General features: G+C 37.5%; 1 protein-coding gene across 8 annotated transcripts in view; it reads right to left on the reverse strand.

Annotated features, from left to right (window-relative positions):
• Positions 1-23,671, reverse strand: part of SNCA (synuclein alpha) — a 124,913-nt gene extending 101,242 nt beyond the window's left edge. The window contains exons 1-4 of one of the 8 annotated variants that reach the window (XM_053607258.1): positions 23,581-23,671; positions 20,879-21,024; positions 12,350-12,391; positions 2,313-2,455 (exon numbers count right to left, since the gene is read on the reverse strand). In XM_053607258.1, the coding sequence (XP_053463233.1) occupies positions 2,313-2,455; positions 12,350-12,391; positions 20,879-20,999 (306 nt within the window). In that variant the 5' untranslated portion in view covers positions 21,000-21,024; positions 23,581-23,671. Of the gene's footprint in view, positions 1-2,312; positions 2,456-12,349; positions 12,392-20,878; positions 21,025-21,180; positions 21,483-21,884; positions 21,988-22,140; positions 22,385-22,490; positions 22,647-22,860; positions 22,886-23,463; positions 23,484-23,580 lie in introns of those variants that run through there. The other 7 variants (XM_053607496.1, XM_053607338.1, XM_053606921.1 and 4 more) reach the window with 7 other exon arrangements.
• Between the last annotated feature and the right edge of the window lie 2,961 nt (positions 23,672-26,632).

Consider the following 26,632-nt stretch of genomic DNA (forward strand, 5'->3'; position numbering starts at 1 on the left):
TCATATTCCAAATTTGTAAGAACCTGTAGTACCCATAAAAGAAATACATCTAAATGGTTAGTATTGTCTCATTTAGTTTGCTGCTTTAAACTATTAAAATAAGTAGCAATATTTTTTAGAAGGGTGAAAAATAAGCTCAATGTTGTAAAAGACGAAGCACTTTCATATCCATTTGCAATTTATATCATGTGCCTTAATAGGGAATAGGTACATGTTTCCCTGGTCTCTTGATATTCTGAAGCAATTAAATTCTTCAGTTAAATCAAGTTATCCATAATTCAACTCATAAGTACATAGGAAGGCTGGTTTTAAGGAAGTTTGGGGGATAGTGATGTAGTGAATGAAAAAGTATCATGGGTAGCCAGTCTATTTCAACTGGTCATGTGACCTTGGAATACTCACTTCCTCTATGGATTTCAGTTCCTTCATCTGTTACTATGAGAGAAATGGACTCAATCATGGGCTGTGAATGTGGGTCTGCTAATGAATTTCCCATTAAGTCCTCTGGAGTGTGTATCTGAGTGTGGACTTTTCTGAGAAGAGAATTCATAGCATCTATTAGCTCATCAAAAGGGTCTGGGACAGAGAACAGGTTAATTACCTCTTACTATATGAGATCCCTCCCAACTTTTGAAATATAACAGAGCTTTAAATAATTATAATTTCAGATGGAAAATAGAAATTAGTATAATTATTGGCACAAATAAGATTTGAATACTCTGTACAAAGGAGAACTACCATATTCAACCATACATTGGTATGTTAGTTAAAGAACTTCACTAGAAGTCCAGTTCATATTTTCCATAATTGACATCAATGGCACCAAACAATGACTACATGTGGTAAGCCTATGTGGTAGATTCAAATATATTACAAGTTTTTCTTTCATCCTGACTTTTTTATTATCAATGTTTTAATGGGCTGTCACAGCAGGGCTACTCCCTAGAATTGATTATGTGAAGCTAAGACAAAACAGATCACCCTGCCAACAAATAAAACTTCCTTTTTTCAGGATAACCATCCAAAGCCATTTTAATTACAACTTTTGGATGGCCGAAGAGCCATCATTCTTATACTGAAGATATAATTATAAAAGACTCAGAAATAAAAGTTACTCTGCTTATTCACTTTTGTCCTTCCTTTCTTCCCTTCTTAACTTAATAATTATCTATTAATTGGCAAGTATGTGCTGAGAACTCTCCTAGCCACTTTTGAAATTGTCAGTGAGGAAAATAAATACATTCTACTCTCAAGGCAGAACTAAAATAAACAACACACATAAAAATAAGTAAATCATTATTTTGAAATGTGATAAACACTTTGGGGAAAAAAAGAGTAGGAGACTGGGAATATGAGAGGTGAGGAGGGTGGTTCCAATTTTGCATAAGTCAGGGAAGGCCTCACCTGTGTCATCTTCGTTAATTTTGTCATTTAACAAAGATCTAAGGTGATGAGGTAGTGAGCCAAGTACAGTATAAGGTTTGGGGAAAAAGCTTTCCAGGCAAAGGAAGGGAATAGAGCTGGAGTAAGCTCTATTTGTTTAAGGAATAATAAGAAGGCCATTATAACAAGGAAAAAGCAAAGATTATTTTGCTGTTGTGGTCATGAGATTTGTAAAATTTCACCTTTCAGTTGACACCTCACACTTTATTACTCCCATGTTTAAAATGAAAGTTATAACTTTTGTATAATCATACTCAAGTCCCATATTTATCAAAAAAATACAGGCAAAGAATTCAGGCAACATTCTTCGGACAATTTTTAAATTACCCCCAAACTATGATCTCTGGTTGGTGTGTATTTTAAGTCTCTTGGTTCCCACAAATATGTATTTGCTAGTGAACTGTTAAGTGATATGCAGATATGCCATTTAATGAGAAATGGTTTCATTATTAAAAAAAAAAAAAAACAAGTAAAAGCTCTTCATTTAGAGATTAGGCATAAAGAGATTCATTATTCCAGAAAAGAAATTCCAAGATCTATATAGTTCACATGAAAACACGCATTCTTTCTGAAATGTCACTGCTCCTCTTGGCATTTAATACATTTTTCGTATCATTAACTTTCTTCAAGAAATTGAAACAATTGTAATTATTGTACAAGTTGCATGGCCATTTATCTGGGTTATTACCTCAGAACAAACAAACAAACAAAAAAAAAACAAGACTCACAGAAAGGCAGCACTTTTTTACAAGGGGAAGATCAGGTAACCTTCTCTCACAGTAAGCATCTTTACTGCTCAACACCTCATGTGAAAACGAACCATGATTTCACAAGTTTATAAATATGATGTGAAACATAAGCAACTATACCTTGCCAAACTGGTCCTTTTTGCCAAAGCCAGTGGCAGCTGCAATGCTCCCTGCTCCTTCCACTGTCTTCTGGGCTACTGCCGTCACACCTGTCACCACCGCCCCTCCAACATTTGTCACTTGCTCTTTGGTCTTCTCAGCCACTGGTAAATCAAAACAACAACAATCAAGAACAATCAAGAATGGTGGAATGACAGTACCTAGAATAATTCCACTTTCGCTGGCCATCAACTTCTACACACCTACATTTCTACACATTCTATGGACACCTGAAGGGTCAGAGGCAGCAAAAACCACTGAAATTTCTAAGCAAACATTTGCGAAGATATTTTCTTATAAAGCTCAGGTATTAAAAAGTGATTCAAGTTTAATGACCAGGAATATAAAGCCATGAAAATTTTGAGTTTGATTTATATAAAGGAATGTTTACGGGAAGCCATGTTTACAGGTGTGATTAAAGTTGAATCAGACTCGGCATGCAAGTACGTCTTTATTTCAATCCAATGCTATTTTTTTGACCTCACACAACAAGTGCATTTTCAAAACACTTTCTGAATAACAGAACATGTACTATTTACCCATGTGCACATATACGGTATGTGTATTGACACACATGAATGAACAACAGCATAAAAGATAATTACGAAAGAACTGTGATCCTTTATGGAACTTTAAGTGGTGAGAATAGAAGGGTTTTTAATACTAAGGTAGATTTTAATTAGTTTTAATGGGAACAAAGACTCTACGCCAGGGATGGGGAACCTCTTCATGTTGGAAGGCCACATTAATTAAGCTGAAATCAAATAAGGCCACATTCAAGAAACTTCAATTACATATACTTTATAATATACATTATTTTGTAAAAATCTAACTGTTATATACTTAATAATTTCAAAACACAAAAACTATTCATCCATTTTAAAGTGAACTAGCCTGTTAATGACTTGGTTGTGTCTGTTTTTGGTTAGAAAGCATTTGAATATTTGTTTGCAGCATGAAGGTCCCCAGTTCCAGCTGATCCTCTAGATAGGTATCAGTCATTTGTGACTGGAAGGGTATCTCAGTTTGGGTTAGGTAGGAGAATGGCAGATTCACAAAAGTAAGTGAAGAAAGAATTTTGGGGGCATGTTGCTGAAGGCATGGGTATTATACTGCATCTCCCCATATTTCAGTTGGACATGCTAAAATGTCACCTACTGGGAGCTCAATCAATTCATCTATTGTTCTTTAGATACCTTGATAATATCAACGAGGTGAAGCTAAAATGCTAATTTGAGTGTTATGTCATGATTTTCAAAGTCAGTGATTCTTTCATTGTATTCTTCAATCAATGGGTCTATACCTTCAAATTATTGGCATGTATCATTCTATTCATCAGCGACATTTGCTAACTGAGGAAAATGTTCAGATGAAATTTCCTTTTGAAGAAGTGTTTTGAAAAAAGACAGCATTTTTTGAAATGTTTGGATTTTTTTATTATATATCATATACAGATGTAGTTTTACTATGCAAAGAAATATTTAAGTCATTTTGATTTGACATGGTATCTTCTTTCAATAATACAAAATGCTGAGTCTGTTCATCACAAAATTTAACTATCTGTTCTCACAAAGGTAAAATGTTGACTAACACCTGTCCCTGTGACAGCCAACATACTTTAGAATGACTTGGCAAATCCACACTGAAAATCTCATGGTTCGATTTTAGCATTTTATAAAACTGACAATGCCATGTTGCATTTGCACAAATATAACTTATTGGAAAGTTACAGCTTTAGCACAGATGTTTGCTGATGCAAGATACAATGAAAAGAAATTAGAGCATCTGGCTTTGTTAATACTTTATTTGTGTAATAAACCCTTCATGTTTTCCTGTCACAGAAGGGGCACCCTCTGTACTTACACTCACTAAATTTACCAAATTCAGTCCAACTTCATGACATTTATCTTGAAAGGTGAAAGCATCTATTGCCTATGTTTTGTTCTCAAGAGTGCCAGAAGTGAGTAACTCTTTATAGCAAAGAGAATCTTCTGTTATGACCCAAATGATGTATAAAACCTGCATTAAGTTCGTAGTATCAGTCTATTTATCAAAAACATTTGAATAACATATATTTCTCTTTTGAAATATTGATGAAGTTCTATTAAGTTGAAGGCTAATTCATACGGCTGATCAGTTATAATTCTTGAAAAGTTATATTTCTTTGAAAAGTTACTGAGATCTGTGCATCCTACAATTTCAAAAATGCATTTTTTTACAATTCCTACATTGGGGAATAGCTTCCCTTTTTCCCAAGCAAATAAGCTACTTTGTAAGTTGCTTCAGTGGCATTATTTCCAGGTCTTATTGCTGTTTGAAAGAATTGTTTTTGATTTTGCTTTTACATTTTTTAATTTTTACGATGTTATCTTTCTTGCCTCTTCCTCTGATTTAAAGTATTTGTGGTCCTTATGAGCACTATAGTGTTGATGAGCACTGAATTCCTTTAATATTTGTACTGCAGTATCACAAAGCAAGCAAGTCATCTTAGCTTTAGCAGAAACAAGATAATATTGCCATTCCCAACCTTCATTAAAAAATCTGTTTTCTTCCTTTAACATTCTCTTGGTCTTCTTTGACATGATGAGCTTTTAAGCAGACAGAATTTAAAAAGGCTGTTGAGCTGTGCAACTATGCACAAATTCCACTCAAAAAGGAGCACAATGCACCCTTGTCCAAAGTTGATAACAGACTAATGAACTCTCACCAACCAGCCACCTAGAGTAGTGGCACAAATCAGGTGATGGAAGTTAGAACTAAATCATGAGCATAGTGGCTATAAATTTAGCCCTTATGGCTTACTAATATTCTAATTCTGTTGGCCAGGAGGAGGATTATTTTGATGAAACTTATTTTACTTTTTGGTATTTTAAATAAGTTCATTTCAAAAATAAAATAAAAATATAAAAGATAAACAAAATATATTAATAAAAATAATAGGATTTGTTCTGTAAAATTTGGATTCAGTCAAAAGGCTGCAATTAAGGACCTAGAAGACCACATGTGGCTTAAAGTCACAGGTTCCCCATCCCTGAGCTAGACTTAAGCACTGTGTGAAAATGAAGAGGCATGTTAGACACTCTTAAAATTTATTTTCATAAAACAAATTAGGACGTGGTGATTCAGCAGATTTTAAAAAATAAGTTAAAAATTGTAGAAGGTAGAATAAATAGTTTGGATTGGCTTTATAAGCAATCCAAATTTGATATTTCATATCAAAAGTTCTCATGTTACGTGAAATAAGCCACACACAGAAGATAAATCCCACATGATCTCACAGATATGTGAAATCTAAATAAATTTAAAAAAACAGTTGATATCATAAAATCAGAAAGCAGAGAGTGGAATAGTGGTTAATGGAGACTGGGGAGGGAATGAGAATAGGGACAAACTACTCAGTGGGTACAAAGTTACTATTAGACAGGTGGAATACGATCTGGCATTCTACTGCAGAATAGGGTAATGTGATGGCTGGAAGAGGCTTCTGAATGCTCTCATTACAAAGAAACAATGAACTTTATCATTTACAACATACATATCAATCAAAACATCACACTGTACCCCATAAATACGTATAATTACAATGTCAATTTAAAAAATTAATAAAAATAACTTCTCCAAGACATCCTAGAACTATTATTTAATTGCTAAACTAATCTTTCTAAATTAGTTCCATATAATCTCATAAAGGAAGATCCAATGAGACAAAATTTTTTTTCAGTTAAACAAAGAATTTCATGAAAAAGCCAAAGAGATAAGAGATTCTGTTCTCTTAATAATTCCAAGGCCAATACAAAAATAAAACAAACCCTCCTCTGTCAAAACCTCTATGATATCTATGCCCACAAAGCCTTCTGACTTCCACGTCTTATCTATATCTGTGTAATGTTTACCTTCTTTTCATCCTGCCGTACAAACTCATTCTTTGCTTTCCCCCCAAGTTTCAGAAATTTGGGGTTTTGAGTGACATTATTCCTCAGGGGCTCACGTGAGTAAAGACAACGTTACTTGTTATGCCTTGTACTCTGTAGGTAAGCTTCAGTCTAGGAACCTGAGAGGTTACTATTGTCAGCTAGCAAGGGCCATTCCCACCATTATTGTACAGCTTTCATGTCATCAGTTGGAGAGGGCCCTAGTTATACAATGTGGACAAAGCAACTTGTTTTCAAACAGACTATATAGGTCATGGATGCTAAGATGGTCTGTAAGAACAAGGGGCCTACTTTTCAGGGCAGGCAGACACCAAGGGGAAGCCTGATGAAACCATACAGCCTGAAACCAGAACAAGTTCACCCCAGGTGTTGCTCTGTATTTCTGCCTTTTAGGCTAGAATTTCATAGGTTTACCTACCAATTGCTTGCCACTTCTAGAGCTATGGCTGATCCCTCCTGAAGAGTAAGAGCTATGCACAATGCAAAGTTCAATTCGATTGCTGGTGAAAATCTGTACTGGAAATTTTATGTTTTAAAACATTTCTGAAATGTTGATTCTCTAAAAACAGTGAATACTGTGTTTGAAGTTGTCATTTTTTTTTTTTCTTTTCTAAGGACAGGAATAGATTTTGGTTGATGTGAACTTATTTTTGTTATAAAATCTCAAAAACAAGTCCAAAGTTTGTTTTTATTTTTCACAGATGCAGCCATGAGTTTTACAATCCTTTGTATATAAATAAACTTTAATCGATGTTGTTAATATACATAAATTACACAGTAAAATGTACTTTTTACCTTATCGTAATTTCATTAGCCCACTAATAAATAAATCAGTTACATTATAAAATGACAAAGTATGCAAATAATAATAGTAGACACATTTTAAAAGATTTTGGTAGGACTGATTTCTCTAGTAGGTTCTCTCTTGACCTTGAACTTGTGATTCTTCCCCTTTTAAGGTCTTTTAGACTGATTCTCTGCCCACTGATAGGTCAAAGGTTGACAAAATCAAAGGAAAAGAGACACATTTGAATTAGTACATTTTGGGTCTAATAAATGCTATTTATTTTTAAGGGAAATGATCTTTTAATCAGGATTTTAAAAGCTTACTTTCCTCTCAGCCAACTGATACTATAATGTTTTGAACTCACTCTTGTTTTCCCCAACATTCCAATATTCCCCATCTTGGGGTGAACAATTCCACCTGAGCAGTAGCAAACTCAATTCCTTTATCAAAAGCCAGCTCAAACATCCCATTCTATGTTAAAAAACTCTCCTTCCATGCATGCTTTTGTTCTGTCTCTTACAATCTCATAAAATTTTAGAGACATCTCTACTTTTGAACTGTTTCTATTGTACCATAATTATTTATTTACCAGTATGTCTTTTCACCTCCATCACCCTATTTCGAGTTCTTTAAAACCAGGGATTCTGTTTTATTTTGTTATTGTATAATAGTGGACACTAAGTAAATAATTTGAAATGCACTAAAATGAATTTTGTGTCTATTTTCAATATATCATTGACTTCAATAATTGGATTTACATTGATTTTTAGCTAAGTCAAAAATAAAATTCCAAACAGGAAATGTGATATCAACTTTTAAAACAGATATAGTAAACCTAATTTTTGATATGAACAAAATTATAAAATTAAGAAATACTAGATTTGAGTTGTTATACAAATAATATATTTGAGGAAAATGAATTTAAAGCAATTTATAGAAATTCAAATTATGACAGTTCAAAATTAATTTTGTTCATAATGATCAAAACTTTCTGAAAATCTCCAGTGTTGGGAATTTATTTACACTATACTTATATGAAAAATAAATGAGTAAGCTTATATCATAATTTATTTTAAAAGCACCTTCAAAATATGTCCTTCAGTAAATTCAATTAAATATACTCGCACATATTCCCACAACATGATGCATTAAGTTGATAATTGAAATAATTTCCTGAGACCAAGAGCCAGGACTTAAAGTGTACTTTTCTAGATTTTAACTTGAGATTACCTAACGAAAAGAATTTGTTTTCCTTGAACTTTGTAAATAGAAAACTGGCCTAAATTTACTGAGGTTTTCTGCAAAAACAGCTAATAGGATGAATCTTAGGGATATTGTTCTTTTAACATTAGCAAATAATGTTAGGTATGATATGATAGTTTTTTGCTGTCTTGCGTTAAGACTAATAACAATAATAAAGAACATTTCTTTAGCACTTAATTTATACTCATAATAAACATTTTAGACCAAGCATAATAAACAACAAATTCTCCCTCTCTTTAACCATTAAGGGAAATTAACTTATTTTTCCTCTTCATTATAATTAGATTTTTTATATTAAATAACTCAACTGGACAAGTTAATTCATTTATCTGACATGGGACAGGAATTATTCTTATTGCAGTTGATTTTTCCCAGTTCATTTCTTACAGATCAGCAGTTCTCAACCTGTGCATCGTGACTCACAGCAACTGTATTAAAGGGCCACAGCAGTAGGAAGGTTGAGAACCACTGTTATAGACAGATTAGTTATAACTGCATTTTAGGTTTTTTAGATATAGGATCTCATTCTGTCACCCGGGCTGGAGTGCATTGATCTGATCATAACTCACTGCAGCCTCAAACGCCTGTGTTCAAGCAATCCTCCTGCCTCAGCCTCCCAAGGGGACTATAGTAGTACACGACCATGTCCACCTTTTTATTATCCTTATGTTGTAGAGATGGGAGTTTCACTATGTTGCCAAGGCTGGTTTCAAACCACCAAGTGATCCTTCTCAGCCTTTCAAATTGCTGCCAAAACAGATGTAAGCCACTGTGTCCAGACAAGCTTTTTTTAATAATCTCCCTACTGCTGGTGGCGCCTGTGGCTCAGTCGGTAAGGCGCCGGCCCCATATGCCAAGGGTGGCGGGTTCAAACCCGGCCCCGGCCAAACTGCAACCAAAAAATAGCCGGGCGTTGTGGCGGGCGCCTGTAGTCCCAGCTGCTCGGGAGGCTGAGGCAAGAGAATCCCTTAAGCCCAGGAGTTGGAGGTTGCTGTGAGCTGTGTGATGCCACGACACTCTACCGAGGGCCATAAAGTGAGACTCTGTCTCTACAAAAAAAAAAATAAATAAAATAATCTCCCTACTGCTGGACTGATGAACTGTTGCAATGGCCATAAATATCGCCTGTGCCAAAATCATCACGTCCTTGCTGCCCAGCAGTATTTCCCATAGTTTTCTATGAAACATTAGTTTTATTTGACCCTAGTAACTATTAAAGAAAGGTTTCAATAGTCAAATAGGTTTTTAAAAGACCTTGAGTTAAACTATATTATGCAAACTCGTTTACTGGAGGGCATCTCAATTCTTTAACATGATAAAGGGAAGACAAGGTGTGCAAAATTTCCCAGCTTTATAAGATTATAAGACCATGGAAACATAAGCTTGTGGGCTACTGCCCTTCAGAAGATGTTTTATAAAATGTTGCCTAATTATACAAACTTCAGGCTCTCGCTTTGTCTTTGTCTCTCTCTCTCTCTCTCTCACACACACACACACACACACACACACACACACACGCACGCGCGCGTGCGTGCATACCAGATTTTATGTTCATGTTCTGGCATTCTGAAGAAGACTAACATATTCTGAGCTTGTCAACAGTTATCTTTGCAGCCCATCTCCACGGCCTCCATTGGATCTTTAGGTGACTGTATTGGCTGAGTTCTTCAATTTCTACCAAATGGTCTGGAACTTGCCATGTCCTTATCTGCTTTCTAAACCACAGGGCTCTCCCTCAACTATCAAAATGAAACACTGTTAATCCAAGTTGGCTGTCTTCAGATGGCACAGTCTCTGTTGGCTATCCAGTTCTTGCTTATAAATTATGCTTGACATTATTTAGACCTTGTATATAAAAGGTAACCCAAAGGCGAGCCGGTCTATTTACTTGCCTGAGTTCTCTGTATTATATATTGGATTGCAGTAGAGGCGATGAAAGCTGCAAAATTAGCTTGTAACAAAATCAGTTCCAAAGGATTCTTTTTTATTTCTATTCCCTTGTTTTTTATCAAAAGTATATATTTTTAAAAGTCATAGGAAACATTTTTCTTCACTAGCTTTAAAAATATTGCTCAAGAAAGTCCACTATAAAACAATAAGTAATGCTTATATAATACATACTATTTGTTTCCAGTTTTCTAGTGGTTTGTATACATTATTAATTCACTTAATTTTTTTAGAGATAAGGAATACTAAATAATACAGAGGATAAGAATCTTGAAATAAGCAGGAAGTTGAACAAAGGAGATCTCTAAATACAATGTTTATAGTCTGAACTACAACACCCCACGAAGATTGCCATTCTTTCTTCATTTCTATTTTATAATTCAGTGATACGAGCATTTTACTGTTATGAGGCAGTATTATGTTTTATGCTTTCTTGCCATTTAAATTGTGTTCCTGATTATATCTTTTGTTTTAGCACACCTGTCAGGAAGTGTGAAACAGTGACAACATGAAACTCAATGATAGCAAGTCTCTGGGCTCTTAATTTGTTAAAATTTTGGTATTCTTTTTTTTTTTTTTCCTCAATTATATATATATATATATATATATATTTTTTTTTTTTTTTTTTTGTAGAGACAGAGTCTCACTGTACCGCCCTCAGGTAGAGTGCCGTGGCGTCACACGGCTCACAGCAACCTCTAACTCTTGGGCTTACGCGATTCTCTTGCCTCAGCCTCCCGAGCTGGGACTACAGGCGCCCGCCACAATGCCCGGCTATTTTTTTTTTTTTTTTTGGTTGCAGTTTGGCCGGGGCTGGGTCCAAACCTGCCACCCTCGCAATTATATTTTTTTATTGAGCCTCAATTATCTTTTTTTTTTTTTTTTTTTTATTGTTGGGGATTCATTGAGGGTACAATAAGCCAGGTTACACTGATTGCAATTGTTAGGTAAAGTCCCTCTTGCAATCATGTCTTGCCCCCATAAAGTGTGACACACACCAAAAAATTTTGGTATTCTTATAGTTTTTTTATGTCTGTAATTATCTTTCTCATTTTCCTCATAATCTGATGATAAGCATCATCATTGACATCATTTTTGCTATTTCTTTGTTGTAAATCTGCTTATAGACTTAATCAAATTCTTGATATATTATACAAATACAATATGTGTACAAGTATAAACACAAGAAATAAGGGTATGTCCTAAAATGTACTCCAAATCATCAGGCAAATATTATAATCAGTATAGTTGAGGGCCAGAATATTTTATTGCACTCTATGGGAGATTTTACTTTGATGTTTTGAAAATGGTAATCTTGACATTTTATTTATGCTAGCAGTTTACCAACATATTGTTGGTCAGAATACTCAAATTCACAACTACTTTAAATGTAGCTGCTCAATTCAAATTCATTATTCTTGGCAATTAAATGTGTTTTGTGTATTTACAATAAATATTTACCTATTTGAAATACTTCATGAAGAATTAAGTTTTAATGGAATATTATGCAACCTTAAAGAAAGATGGAGACTTTACCTCTTTCATGTTTACATGGATGGAGCTAGAACATAGTCTTCTTAGTAAAGTATCTCAAGAATGGAAGAAAAAGTATCCAATGTACTCAACCCTACTATGAAACTAATTTATGGCTTTCATATGAAAGCTATAACCCAGTTATAACCTAAGAATATGGGAAAGGGGGAGCAGGAGGGGTGAGGATGGGCAGAGGGAGAGTGATTGGTGGGATTACACCTGTGGTGCATCTTACAAGGGTACGTGTGAAACTTAGTAAATCTAGAATATAAATGTCTTAACACAATAACTAAGAAAATGCCAGAAAGGCTATGTTAACCAGTGTGATAAAAATGTGTCAAACGGTCTATAAAACCAGTGTATGGTGCCCCATGATCACATTAATGTACACAGCTATGAATTAATTAAAAAAAAAGTTTGATGCTGTCTTAGAATCTCCCTCTGTGGACACTGTGATTGTTTATAATTACATTCTGAATGACTCGCTCCTAGGCGTTTTGAATACCATCCCTGGATGCAACCCTCGTGGAGCTTACCTGTTGTCACACCGTGCACAACACCCTCCTTGGTTTTGGAACCTATAAAAATAAACAAATTCAAATCATAAATCTCAAAATGGTCTTATATGACTTGTTAGCTAGTTTTAAATACTACTAATTAATAATTCTCAATCTCTAGATATCTGTGTATAATGATATCCTTGTAGGGGGACCAAATTTAAGAAAAAGCAACTAAAAAGAGGAGCAATCTCATCACCCCTACAACAAAGAAAACAAAGCAAAAATAACAGGCGGTTCTCTCTAATGAAGGGTTTAGCACAAAATGATCACATCCCCCTGCTTCTCACTTCACATAACAACTTACAGAGAAAAAAAAGGTGAGATAACATTGGGGATTGGCGAGAAGATGATTTAGGCTTCAGAACTGTTGAAGCTTTAAAAGTACAACACGGCAGAGATCAGAGAGATTAGTTTAGCCCCGGAAACACCAACAGAAGGGGCAGGAAAGGAGGCATTAGCATCTGTTGGACACCTGTTATGTAAAAGGTGTTTTACACTTCATCGCATTCAATCTCCATAGTATCTATTTAATATAAGAATATTAAGCCCATGTTATGTACGAGCAAATTAAAATCATAGTTAAGTAATTTGCCTAACATTACACATGAAATAACAGGGTATAAGCATATTCAAACTGTGGCTTTGTAAAACAAGAATTTCTCCCAAACCATGCTCATTACTAAACTTGTATACAATAATTGTTATGTATATTATATTAAAATTGAGCTTGTTAGCAATTTTACTCATAACCTCTTTAATAGTGGCTTTTTCAGTGTAATTCACACCAGTTTTTTAATTAAAATATTTTTGAAGAAAATAACCACAATTGATTAAATATCAACTTGAAAACTATATTTTAACTCAAATAATATAGTTCTACCCAAACATAGAAGAGTATTAAGAAAATGAAGACATAAAAACTGGAATGACTTAAAATTATACGTGGATATTAAGATAGATACAAATCCTCAGCTTAAAAATACATTATTTAAAAAAATCCTTATTAAGTATATAAGAAATAACCGAATACTTTTGACAAAAATAGGAAAAAAATGTAAAGGGGCCTCAATTTCCTTTTACTAAAATTAATACATAAGATTAATTAATTACTTCATAGAAACTGGTTCTTAAAACCACAGAGTATGGTATAATGACTTGGGTAGCAGTGATCTTAAAAGTGCTAACCTTTGGCTCAGCGCCCGTGGCACAGAGTTACAGCACCAGCCACATACACCAAGGCTGGGAGTTTCAAACCTGGCCTGGGCCTGCTATACAACAACTACAACTGCAACAAAAAAATAGCCAGGTGTTGTGACAGGCACCTATAGTCCCAGCTACTTGGGAGGCTGAGGCAAGAAATTGCCTGAGCCCAAGAGTTTGAGGTTGCTGTGAGCTGTGACACCATAGCACTCTACTGAAGGTGGCATAGTGAGACTCAGTCTCAAAAAAAAAAAAAGCGCTAACCTTTGAGTTAGAATCCCGAATATTCAGTAAATATAGAATATCAATTCTGTTATTTTTAATAACCCTCATGATCTAATGCAGATAATTCATGGATCAAGTTTTGAGAAACATTGATCTGATATAGTCACTTAGTTGCAAATATATTTAAAATTCAGAAATATACTTTTATGATCCTAAATAATGATAATTAATAAAATGATCTAAATGAACATACTGAATCACATGAAAGATACTTATTTTCATGAACATACGTGAATATGTCACTAAGTAAATTTGTATGAATCATATTTAAAATCAGATTTTATAAGCAGTCAAAGAAAGTTTCTAAATTTAATAAACAAACATATTGAATAAATTTCAAACTGAATATACTTAAGGGACTCCAATAAAAATTTAAAATATAATAGCTTTAAAGTTAGGAATGCAGCCTTTGGATTCAGAGTGTCTGTGTTTAATTATTCACTTACTGCTCAAATAATCCCATGTGTATCATTAGGTAAACAGGAAAATCAAAGGAAATTATTCATATAAATTTCTTAAAACAGCATAGAATGGTAAGTGATAACTATTATTCTTCACATATAATGTTTGTAAATGAATTTAGAGTTTAAATCACAGGAAAAATAATCAAATCATAAATGTTGTATAAATGAAATTGTGCAATTGTTAAATGTGTTAAAGGACAAAGGACAATATTCTATATATTGTCTTTATACATACAAGGTCTGACAATTAAGTTTGCAAACTGCCCGCCATGTGCTTACTTTGACAGCACTGTACAAATAGCCTGGTAAGCTTTCATAACGTTGGGGCACATCAGTCTCTCACAGTTGTGTTCATGTTGACATGTGGTGATATGAGCGGCATTCATTATTGTTGTCTGTATTTGTGCACTGTCACAAGAATGTTGGAGCTCGAATTAGAGAAATATGCAAACATTCATAAATTTCTTGTTAAACTTGAGAAGAGTGGAAGGGTAGTCAGGAAAATCTTAGTCCAAGTTTATGGAGACAATGCCATGAAGAAAAGAGCAGTGTTCAAAGAAATTAAATGTTTTTCTGAGGGAAGAGAAACTGTCACAGATGAAGAGAGGTCAGGGTGGCCAATAACAAGCAGAACTGATGAAAACATTGCAAAAATTCATCAAATAGTGCATCAAAATCACTGGCTGACTATGAAAAGCACAGCAGACAAAGTAAACTTTGGAAGAAAAACAATTAGGAATATATTAACTGAAAACTTTGGTCAAGAACTCATAGCTCTTGCACCACACCAGTGCACCAGCCCACACAACAGTGTCCCTGAGGGAGTTTTAAGCTGGTAAACAAATAACTGTATTGGAACATCCCCCCTACTCACTGGATCTGGTCCCCAATAACTTTTTTTCTTTACCTGGAGATAAAGGAAATAGTGAGAGGAAGACATTTTGATGATATTTAGGACATTAAGGATAATATGATGACAGTTTTAATAGTCACTCCGGAAAAAGAGTTCCAAAATTGGTTTGAAAGGTAGATCGGGCGCTGGCATCAGTGCATAGCTTCCCAAGGGGAGTATTTTGAAAATGACCATAGTGATATTCAGCAAAGAAGTATATAGTACTTTTCCTAGAATGAGTTAAAAAACTTAATTGTCAGACCTCGTTTATGGGGTTGGAGAGCCATGTATGTATTTTACAGGCAACGCCTCCTTTGCATGGTACTATGAGATTGTAAAATAACTGTATAACTGAATTCAAGCTGTGGTAAGTGATCTTACTAATCAATGAAAAAAGAAGTATGACTATTCAGTGGTAAACATTATGATTGTTCCCTAACCTTTAAAATTTTTTGCCAAAACATTAAAAATTAACATAGTTATTTACAAATACATTTATGAAATGAAAGAGCACTAAAACTAATATTTATTTATAATATGGTAATTTAAAATACTGAGAATGAAAAGTGTTTTATTTCTTTGTAAAAAACTTATCAAGCATAGTTTAAACAGTGTTTATTGCATAACTCCCTATATGGAATGTATATGTTTTTGTTTTGCCAAATTGTTATACTTTACGTATGGACATACTTTACATATTGGACAGATCAGTGTCCAAATATTATCCTTTGTACTTTAATGTCATGATATACTTTTATGAGATTACGTATAACAGGAGGCATTGTAGCACCATGTCCTCTGGATACTTTCACTCTATCTCAAACACTTTCCACATTCATGTTGATATGTGCACCTTCAATAAGTCTCTTTGACTTCACATCTAGAGTCTCTTGACTCCAGCAGTGACACCATCCCCATGGTCGGCTATTGCTTCTATAAATAAATTCGTTTGATTCGAATTTTAATTCCGACATTTTCACTTCATTTCTTTGTCGCACTTTCATATCTGTTGGCTAGTTTCCCCTTCTGATTATGCATTTTTGTGAAATACCACATGGGCTTGTCACTGGGAGACAAGAAATCCATACAACTGTGGACATCGCTGACAATGCAAACCAGGAAGTCACCAGTTACCAACAAATTCGGAAAGAAGTGCTGTGATTTGGTCATTAATTATAATGCTTTCTGTTATTTATGAAATAATTTGGTGGCTTCAAAGCCAGCAGTAAAGTTTGTACCTCACGTAATTACTCTCAGCGTGTATATACCAATGTGAATTGTGTTGTTAGGGGACTAGTGTTATTTAACTAACTGTGGTAACTAGAATTTGTGGAACTGTATGTAATGAGAAGCGCTCGTATGTAAGGGTGTATTTCTCATCTCTATGCCTCATCCCCACTACCTGCACCCCATACCTTTAAAAAAATGACTGGCAGATGGGTGGCGCCTGTGGCTCAAAGGGGTAGGGCGCCGGCCCTATATGCCGGAGGTGGCGGGTTCAAACCCAGCCCTGGCCAAAATCTGCAAAAAAAAAAAAAAAAAGGACTAGTAGAAAAAAATGTTCAACTGCTGATCTTTGCTCTTTCCTCGCTGCCTCAGGAGTAGCTGTGAATTTAACCCTTGGTTAATTGTGGATTGTATTTTGAACCAAAGACAAATGAGACGGAGGTGGAAAGTACAAATATGGTTACTAGAGGCTAGGGAGGGTAAATGGCTTGGCAGGAGAGGTTGGTTAACAAATACAAAATTACAGCCAGATAAGAAACAGTGAGTTCTAGATTCTCTAGCATTATAGGGTGAATATAATTAATAATAATTTGACATATGTTTAAAAAGCAAAAAGAGAGGCTTCTTAATATTCTCAAGTCTGAGAAATGATGTTTGAGGTGATATATACCAATTAGTCTATTTGATCATTACACATTATATACATACATATATTGAAGTATAATTCTATACCCCATAAATATGTACAATTATTACATGTCAACAAAAACTAACAGAAAAACATTAAAAAATAGTACCACCATAGGACAGGAAGCCCTATTCTGGGAAAATATCCAAAGGACATGAAATCACCACCTCATAGACATTTTTATTCCTATGCTTATGTTGGCATTATTAACAACAGCCATGATATGGAAGCAACACAAGTATTCATTAATGGACAAATGAATGAAAACCTGTAGGACATATATTAATACATAATGGAATACTAAGGAGCTCTCAAAAAAAAAAAAAAAAAAGATTCTGTCATTTACCACAACACAGATGAATCTGGAGGACCTTATACTAAGTGAAATTAGCCAGACACAGAAAGAAGAAAACTATTGCATTACTTTACTGACATGTAAAAAAGAAACTCAAACATACGGAGGTACAGAACCAAAGAGTGGTTACCGGAGGTGGAAGAAAGAGTGGAAAATGGGGAGCTACAGGTCAGCGGATCCAAGGTAGCAGGAGGGCAGGATGAACAAGTCCAGAGATCCAACGTACAACATGAGGACTGAAGTTCATAAAACTGTACAGTGTTGGGGGTTCATGCTAAATGAGTAGATTCTAGCTGCCTTTGCCACAAACATAAGAACTATATGAGATCATAGATGTATTGACTTGCTTCACTATAGTAAACACTTTACACAATAACATTTAGTTTACCAAAAAAAAAAAAAAAGAAAGAATGCCACTAAACCAAACCACTGGAAATTATAATTAATTATATTTCATAAATATCTCATGCAACATACTTGAGCACAAAGTGGAGAAGATCAAAAGTAAGGCCTGAGAAATGTGAGAACTCAGCTATTGTGCTGATGGGCATGTTACGCTGACTTTGCCAACTTGGTGAGATGAAGCACGTGGTGGTTTGAGAGTTTGCTATCAATCACCCCTATGGCCACTGCCGCTGTTGAACAGAGTGACATTGGAAGAGTTTTGAAGATCATCATTTTCTTGCATTTTTTGTTACAATACTTGGTATTGTAGGGAAATAATTAAATTTTTCTGCTGTTGAATTTAAAGCTAATTTTTAATTTCTGAGTCATTCGATTGAGACATTTTTGTCTGATAAAGTACATCAATTGGAAATCTGTGTACACACATAACGTAACTAGAGAAAAAATAAAAATAACACTGATTATTATGGCAGGTCTTCAATTAGTTAAAAGACAGCTGCTAAAGCTATATTCTAGTAAGGAATAAGATTACATTTCTTAGGAGGCTTCTTCTAAAATTCTTCAGCCATAAGTGAAATTATAAAATTTTCTTTGGTCACATCCAATCATACTAGTAATTAGTAATCATTTTTTATTGAAGGATGAAATGATAAACAGAAAATATGTTGGCACAGTAATTATTTTGTTGGAGAGTTTACTTGATGATAATAACAATGGCTCTTATATATTAAAGTGTACTTGTTATTCTTACAAGTATTTTCTGTTTTATTATGACAGAAATACTGAGAGGTAGTTGCATTTTTCCAAGTCATATTTTTACTAATGAGGGAAGGGACGCTCAGTCTTTCTCAAGACCCTACAGCAGGTGTCCTCAAACTTTTTAAACAGGGGGCCAATTTACTGTCCCTCAGACCGTTGGAGGGCCGGACTATAGTTTAAAAAAAACAAACTATGAACAAATTCCTATGCACACTGCACATATCTTATTTTGAAGTAAAAAACAAAACAGGAACAAATACAATTCACACGGCCTCATGTGGATGCAGGCCACAAGATGCAGTTTGAGGACCCCTTCACTACAGTAACAAGTGATATAACCTGGGCTAAAATTTTGGATTGTATGACATCAAGTCCATATTCTTTCCACCTTACTAGTAGTCAATAAACCACAACCTATGGACGATTCCAGCCTATCATATGTTTTGAAAAATAAAGAAGTTTTGTTGGAGCACAGCCCTACTAGTTATACAGAGATGCTTTCACACTTGAACAGCAGAGTAGTTGAGACAGAGATGTAATAGCCTAAAACATGTGTGATTTGCCAACCTCTGCACTATACTATTGTGTCTTCAAATAGTCATTTTCACCTTGAATCCTGCATGCAAGTTCATCTTTCAATTAGACTTCAGAATATAACAAATGAATAATTTAAAGAACATGCTATGTGTTGAATACCACGCTAGACACGGGAAAGCGTTTCAGTGAAAAGTTGTTATAAAGTAGCTGATGTCATAGAACAGGTGCAAACTTGGACTTGCAGAACTTGGAAAAATGAGGACAAATAGAAAGATATGGGTAATCTGCATGTCACTGATTCATTATTCCAAATTCCATCTAAAAATATGTATTAGTTCACACTTCACAGTATTAACTCATCAAGATTTTTTTTCTCTTGTAACACTGTTTCAATGATTTTCTGAAAAATACGTTTTAAGGTGGATGTAGAATGAGAAAAAAGAAATCTGCTATAAACTTTGGTGAAAAGCATTCATAAAAATCATTCCCAGTTTAAATTTTCTCCTTCTAATCTGTATACGTGTAGGAGAAATAGTGAATCTTTGTTTCACTCCATAGACATAGGCATAGGCAAAGCGCCCAGGTCATCTCTGCCACCCCACAGGCTCACCCTCCCCTGATGGTCCATCCTGGGACTCCTGCTACCATAGTTGCCACCAGAGAATGTGGAAGAGCTCACACATGCAGAGGAGAAAGAGGTGGGGAAGAGTGGGCGCGCTGTGTGTGTGTCTATGCCTGTGGATGAGTGTGTGTGTGTATTTGCCTCTATCCCCAAAGAATTTGAAGTGGTTTGTAAAATGACACCCTATGTGACAGAAGAATTTAACACTTCAAGATACAGAAAAGAGCCTTGGTGTATTAAAGGTGAGAATTTAGGAACAAGTGAAGTGATAGGCACCAATTTCTTTATTATTTTAGTATATGTGTCATTTGACAGATGAACTATATAAACATTTCTAAGATAGTAGTAGTAGCCGTCAAGCACTTTCTTCAGCACTTAATCCCCAATGTCCACAATAACTAAGTGATCCCAAGTAGTTCCATCAAAGAACAATGTGTTCCTTCCATTTTAGGGCCACAATAGCTTTCTTTTTACATAACGCAGGGCCATATCAAGTCTTACTTTAAAATCAGAACACATTAAAATTAGCACATATTGTTAACGATGATAGTAGAAATCAAAGGCCAATGAATGATTTTGATTCTTAAGAATATTTCTGCTTACTTTTGAAAAGACTGGGTTTGAAAACATAGCTCTGAAACACAGTCACCTGGGTACAGAAACATTCATTAAAAAGGTAAAAACAATGAATCCTTCACCCAGGGGGTGTGCCATAGCCCCTACATTGCACCTGTTAGGTGGGAACTTGACTTCGCAACCGCAAATGCTGTACCCTAATCGTAAGTACCTTCTTATTAATCCAAAATTAAAAAATAAATAAAATAAATGAAAAAAATTCTAAATATTATTGCAAAATGAAATAGTCTCCAAAGCAAACATTTAGCCCCACTTTTTATGAGTAGCTCAAATATACACATTCACCTACCTACACGCACATGTTACTCAGTCTGTCCTTTTGACAAACAGTGATGCCAAAATGAATCAAGGGAGAACTACCAGCATTTAGAATATTGATCATTCTAACCCATCAGTCATGAATAAATATGAAAATGACACTCGCGGTTCACCTACCTACATAGAGAACACCCTCTTTTGTCTTTCCCGCTGCCTCTGCCACACCCTGCTTGGTTTTTTCAGCAGCAGCCACTACTCCCTCCTTGGCCTTGGAAAGTCCTTTCTTGAATATATCCATGGCTAATGAATTCCTTCAAACCACACTGGAAAGCATAAAATACACTTTGAATGAGAACTTTGGGTAAAAGAAATAAAATTAAAACCACTCCAGTTAAAAACCACTGTAAAATCAGTAGAATACTCCCCCCTCCCCCACCTCACCCCCCACCCCCCGCCATGCGAGACTTTTTAAAGCATACCCTTATTTCAACCTTTGGACAAGACAGCTTTATTTAGCTTTGGCATTAAAAATGTAGCATCTCCCATCCATCTTGGCTAGTAAAAGTCTGGCTGCCTAAACAGGGAGTCGAATGAATCATCTGAGCTGTTCTTACAGCATTTCAAAAGTGAAGTTGCACGAAAAGAGACTTCTCTTCTCGTGCAACTTCCCAGCTTGGGAAGGGTGACCGCGTAAGTTGGAAGCGGGTGCAGAAGAAAAACCAAAGGAAAGGAAGGGAGCTGGGGCTCAGGGCCAGGAGCGTCCTTGCAACTCGTACCGGGAGAGGGGAGAGGCTAATGGGCTGATCTGGGGAAGGGGTGGGAAGCGAACATCTCACACCGGGTGTGGCTGAGCTTCAGGTAAACAGAACACACACCCCGCCCCCCCGGGGTGAGAGTTCTAATCCACCAGACCATGCCTGCCACCTCCCTGCCGCACCGCTATCTACCCGGAGCAGCTGGGCTGGCCCCCGCGGACCAGCCCCTGGTGCCGCGCCGGCCCCCCGAGGGCGCGTTGTCAGCCCGAATCCTAACTGAGCTGCCTGCGCTAGTTAACCCTTTGCCACCTGTTGGCTCGCCCTCCCCGCGCTCCCATTTAATTATTTGCCAAACGCAGCTTGTTTACGCCACAGAGAACATGGTCAGAGGGCTGGAAGGTAAGGGAGAAAGTTGGATGCTCGTGCACCTTGAAGGAAAAGCGGATCCCGGAGAAGCAGTCTCACCTCCCAGCCGGTGGGGAGGACAGATCCGGGATGCAGGGAGCAGGAGGCAAGCCAGGTCAACTTACTTTCCCCGAGCTCCACAGGAACACGTACGCACAGACTCCGCACAGCGAGTCGCCCCCGCAGCACTATCCCCTCCCAGCGTCTGTGCTGACTCCTCTCCCACCCAGGTTTCTCCAGCATTTCCAAAGACGTCCATTTAGATCCGCAAGCACTCACCTGAATGCCTCTGCTTCTCCAGAACTCCGATGCCTCCCCCCCTCTTAAAAAGATTTAAACAATTCCCAGATATTATTTGAATAGAAAGAGGGAGAGAAAGGAGCGCAGAGTAAGGGCGGAGGCGGACCAGAAGAGGGATGGTACCCGGGGGAGGCTGCTGTCAGCACAGCCCGCAGACTGGAGGCTGGGGGCGTGGGAGGCCAACCCGCGAACCTGTCGTCGAATTGCCACTCCCCGTCCCCCGCACGAAAGGATCCAAGAGAGACACCGGGTTGGATGGACCCGCAGGAGGGAGCGCGAAGATGCCGAAGGCGAGGCAGGACCCGGGTCCCCCGAAAGCCCGCACGCACCTGGCTTGGGCGGCGCGGCGCTCGGCGGCTCCCCGCGCTCTCGGGGCGCGTTTCCTGCTCGCGGTCTGGCCCTCCACCGGGTCCTCCCGCCTCCCCTCTGCTCGCCGCCCCCGCTGCTGATTTGTCAGCGCCTCTGCCCGCCCCTATCTCAGACTCCTGTTTCCCCCGCCGCGTGCGCTTCGGTCCTTCTCACGGGTGGGGATGGGGTGGGGGTGGGGACCGGTCGCGCCAGCGCCTGCAGCCGCCCATCTGGCCCGGGAGGCAGGAAGGTGGGGTGCTCAGCGCCTCGGCTCAGGTTCAGGGTCACCGGGAGCCGGCAGGCTCGGGGGATGCTTCTCCTTCTCCCATCCCCCTCCTTTTCTTCATCTACCTTCCCTCTGGTTCCTCCACGGGACCCCCTCGTCAGAGTCAACTTGGGGGTGCCGGAGGCCTCAGGGATCCGCCCCCGAAGGCACATCCTAGTCCTGGGGGAGCTGCGGGGGCGACGGGCGGCTCAGAAGGGGGTTGGGGAGGAGGCACCGCCGAGAGCACGTTTCCCTGGATCGCAGAAATTGGATAACTGGTCACGGGGCACAACGTTAAGGGTTGCTTTAGTCCAAATCGCCTCCAGATTTTCGCGTGCTCTCAATCTAGGACCAGCCCGAAAGGGTCCCGCGGGTGGAGAAGAGACTCCCGAGGAAGAGTCGCAGGTTGGAGAGGCGGGGGGAGGCCCAGCAAATCCGCTTCCCACCCCACTGTCACCATTTCCTTTTCCGCCAATCACCGGCTGCCAGACTCTTATTTTCACATCGGCGGAATAAATATGACCGTCTAAAAAGAGCGGGCAAGAGGCTCATCACTCTGGAAATGGCTCTTACTTCCCCAGACCGGAGTAGGAGGTCTGGGCGACAAACCCGGCGTGATTTACGCTCCTGGACTGTCACATCCTATTTATTCAGCTCCATCGGAAAAGGACGTTCCTTACACCACTCACCTTTCCCGCTTGGGACTGGTGTTGCCCTCAGAGCTGACACCCCCTTTCCTCCTCCCCCCACACGCACAGACACACGTGAACTTCAGACAGTTTTTGCATCACTTAATACATTGTCACCTCTTTGGAAGCTGCAGGAAAAGACAGACGGCTGACCCCAGCACACCAGGCAGGAGAACCAAGCTCCTCCCAGGAGCAGATTGCCTTTGCTCTCTGCGCCTGGGAGTGTAGCACTGGAAAGAAAAACAAGTTGTTGCTGCATGTTTATTATTTGGGGTTCATTTTATTTTTGCAGAAAATGATGCTTTCTGTGATCCTTTTCACGCATTTGGGTTCTGAAATTTGAGTACAATCCAATTTAAATCTAGAAAACGACCGTGTGAAACCACAGGGAATGGGAGCCAATGATTATATATAAAAGTGTGTATAAGAGAAAATATAGTAGAAAAGAGAAGTAATGTCGCAAATACTTACAGCTTAAACATAGCCGCGCACACTTGGTCTGCCCTTTTGAAAAGCAGCCTTTTTACAATGCAATGGCTCCTGCTTCCTGCGTCTTTGAGCACCAGAGAAGGAAGGTTCCACCTGGGAACTGGTTTATGTTCGGCTCTGAGACCTTCCACAAGTTAAGTTCTCCTATTTCTACTTTTATATTTTGCAAATGAGAGCATAAACCCAGATATGCCCTCCCTTCCACTTTTCTCAATGGAAAATATTCAAACACATCGAAAAGTAGGGAGATTAAAGGACTCCCACGTGAATATCACCTAATTTTCACAATTTTTCAATCCGTGGCTAATCATGTTTCATCTACCTGCGCGCCCACTTCCTCCCTACCAACCTCCCTTCTTGTTTTTCACTAATTTCAAGCTTTCCATATATTTTTTCATTGAGAACACTTCAATTCTCATAAAATACAAGACATTTTAAAAATCACAATAACATTAGTCTTTTAATTGAAATATAATTCACATATAGTAAAATTCTCAGATCTTAAGTGTTCCTTTAAACCAGTTTGGGCGATCCAGGTATTAGTGTAACCCACGTCATTTCGAAGACACAGACATTTCCATTACTCCAGAAAATTCCCTTATACCTTCCTGTGCATATTCCAGAATTTCATAAAAATCCAATCATATATTCTGAACTTTGTTTTCTATCTACCTGACTTCATTAATGCAGCGTAACATGTCTGAGGCTCATTCACCTTGTTGCATGAATCCCTAGTTTGTTTCTTTTTGTTACTATTAATAACAAGTGTTCCATAGGGACCCATCCCACCTAGGTACCTTGGTAGACTATTGCAACAATTATTTCATGACATATTTATAGTGTAACCTCTGTTACCTCCTTGAGTCAAAGGGGTGAATATAATGACAGATATTTTAGGTCTTATTAGCAGACCACAAAGTGAATTATTTGGGGACATTGTACTTCTTATACTATAGCATGATTCCACATTTTCATATCGTATTTTATGTTGGACAGAGGACTAAATGTACTGTCAATTATAACAAGTAGATCATTTAAATGTTATGTACCTTTTATAGACAGGGAATTTGAGGCTCAAAGCCCTCTGATGATAAGGCACAGATCACTTAGCTCTTGAGTGAGACAGATAATCTGATAAGGATTGTTCCAATGGGCACAATTGTCTCCTGAATTAGCAGTTATTCTCTGAAGACTCACAGATTAAATGTGGTGAGGGGTGGGACGGAAAAAAGTAGAACCCAGATGTGTTACAAATTACCTTTGAATTTGGATGTGACAATGGAAATCAGGAGAATTTATGTTATTATAAAACAGTGTTTTCACATGTCAAATTTTGACTTTTCTGTGTTGGTACTCCTCAATATGGGAGGATGAATTCTCATTATCCACAACAAATCCTAAAATATTTTTGTCCTTTTGAATTATAATTATATGCCTTAGTTTTTCACTCCTCAAAGTGCCTTTAGTAAACTTCTAATTACAAACAATATCACTTCTGTCCTACTCAGGGTCTCTTAGCTCTGTATTCTCAAAGGGGCAGAGCTACTCAAAGACAAAGAAAGGAACTGGAATCTTGAAGAAGAAAATTTTTCTTTTTATTTTCATCATTAATTAACAGTACAATCTTGAGTAAATCTTGAGCCTCTCTGAATATAACTTTAAAATTTAAACTAATTGAATGTCCTGTAGGGAGTAGGCAATAATAACCTACTAATATGCACATTTCGTTAATAATTACCACACGCATGCTTGGTTTTCTCATTGATAAGTGAAATCTAAACATTTTACTACTTCTTAATAGGATCATTTTATCTGGGTTTAATCTGGTGATTTAGCTATAGGGTGTCATTCTGTGAAATATATGCTTACCCTAGATTTTCTTTGTTTTTCCCCTAGTACAACAGAATGTTTTGGTATGTTAATGTGGTGAGCTTGTGCTGTAGGAAAGACAGCCGGGGCGGCGCCTGTGGCTCAGTGAGTAGGGCACCGGCCCCATATGCCAAGGGTGGCAGGTTCAAACCCAGCCCCGGCCAAACTGCAACAAAAAAATAGCCAGGTGCTGTGGCAGGCACCTGTAGTCCCAGCTACCTGGGAGGCTGAGGCAAGAGAATCGCTTAAGCCCAGGAGCTGGAGGTTGCTGTGAGCTGTGTGATGCCACGGCACTCTACCAAGGGCCATAAAGTGAGACTCTGTCTCTAAAAAAAATAAAATAAAATAAAAAGAAAAGAAAATAGGAAGTGGCCCATGGCCTAATGAGTAAAGAAGAGGAGAATTGACTTCATATGTTTAATTGAGGACAATACAGTCTTTACTGTCTTTAGGTAATATACCAGGTTTGTTGTAAACTCCAGCAGCAAAGTATTGTTATTCCTTGGTCCACCTGCTTCTTATTCTCTGTCTTCACTGTTCTCTCGTCTTCTGAAGGTAAGTGAGAAGTGTGGCAGTGGGATCACTATAGGCTTCTCCTGAAATTTCACAGTGGGCATGAGAGGAAAAGCCTAATGCATATTGTTGAAATGGCATCATGTGTGATTTTGAAAAGGGTGGGAGCTTGAGACAGGGCTATAGGGATTCTCCAAAGACATAGAGAGAAGAGAGAATGAGTGTCCAAAGAAGATTCTCTAATTTTACCCATAGTCAATCTCTTTTGTTTCTACAGTTCCATAACAAAAAAACAATG

Source organism: Nycticebus coucang, chromosome 1 (genome assembly GCF_027406575.1).
Source record: "Nycticebus coucang isolate mNycCou1 chromosome 1, mNycCou1.pri, whole genome shotgun sequence".
Taxonomy (NCBI): domain Eukaryota; kingdom Metazoa; phylum Chordata; class Mammalia; order Primates; family Lorisidae; genus Nycticebus; species Nycticebus coucang.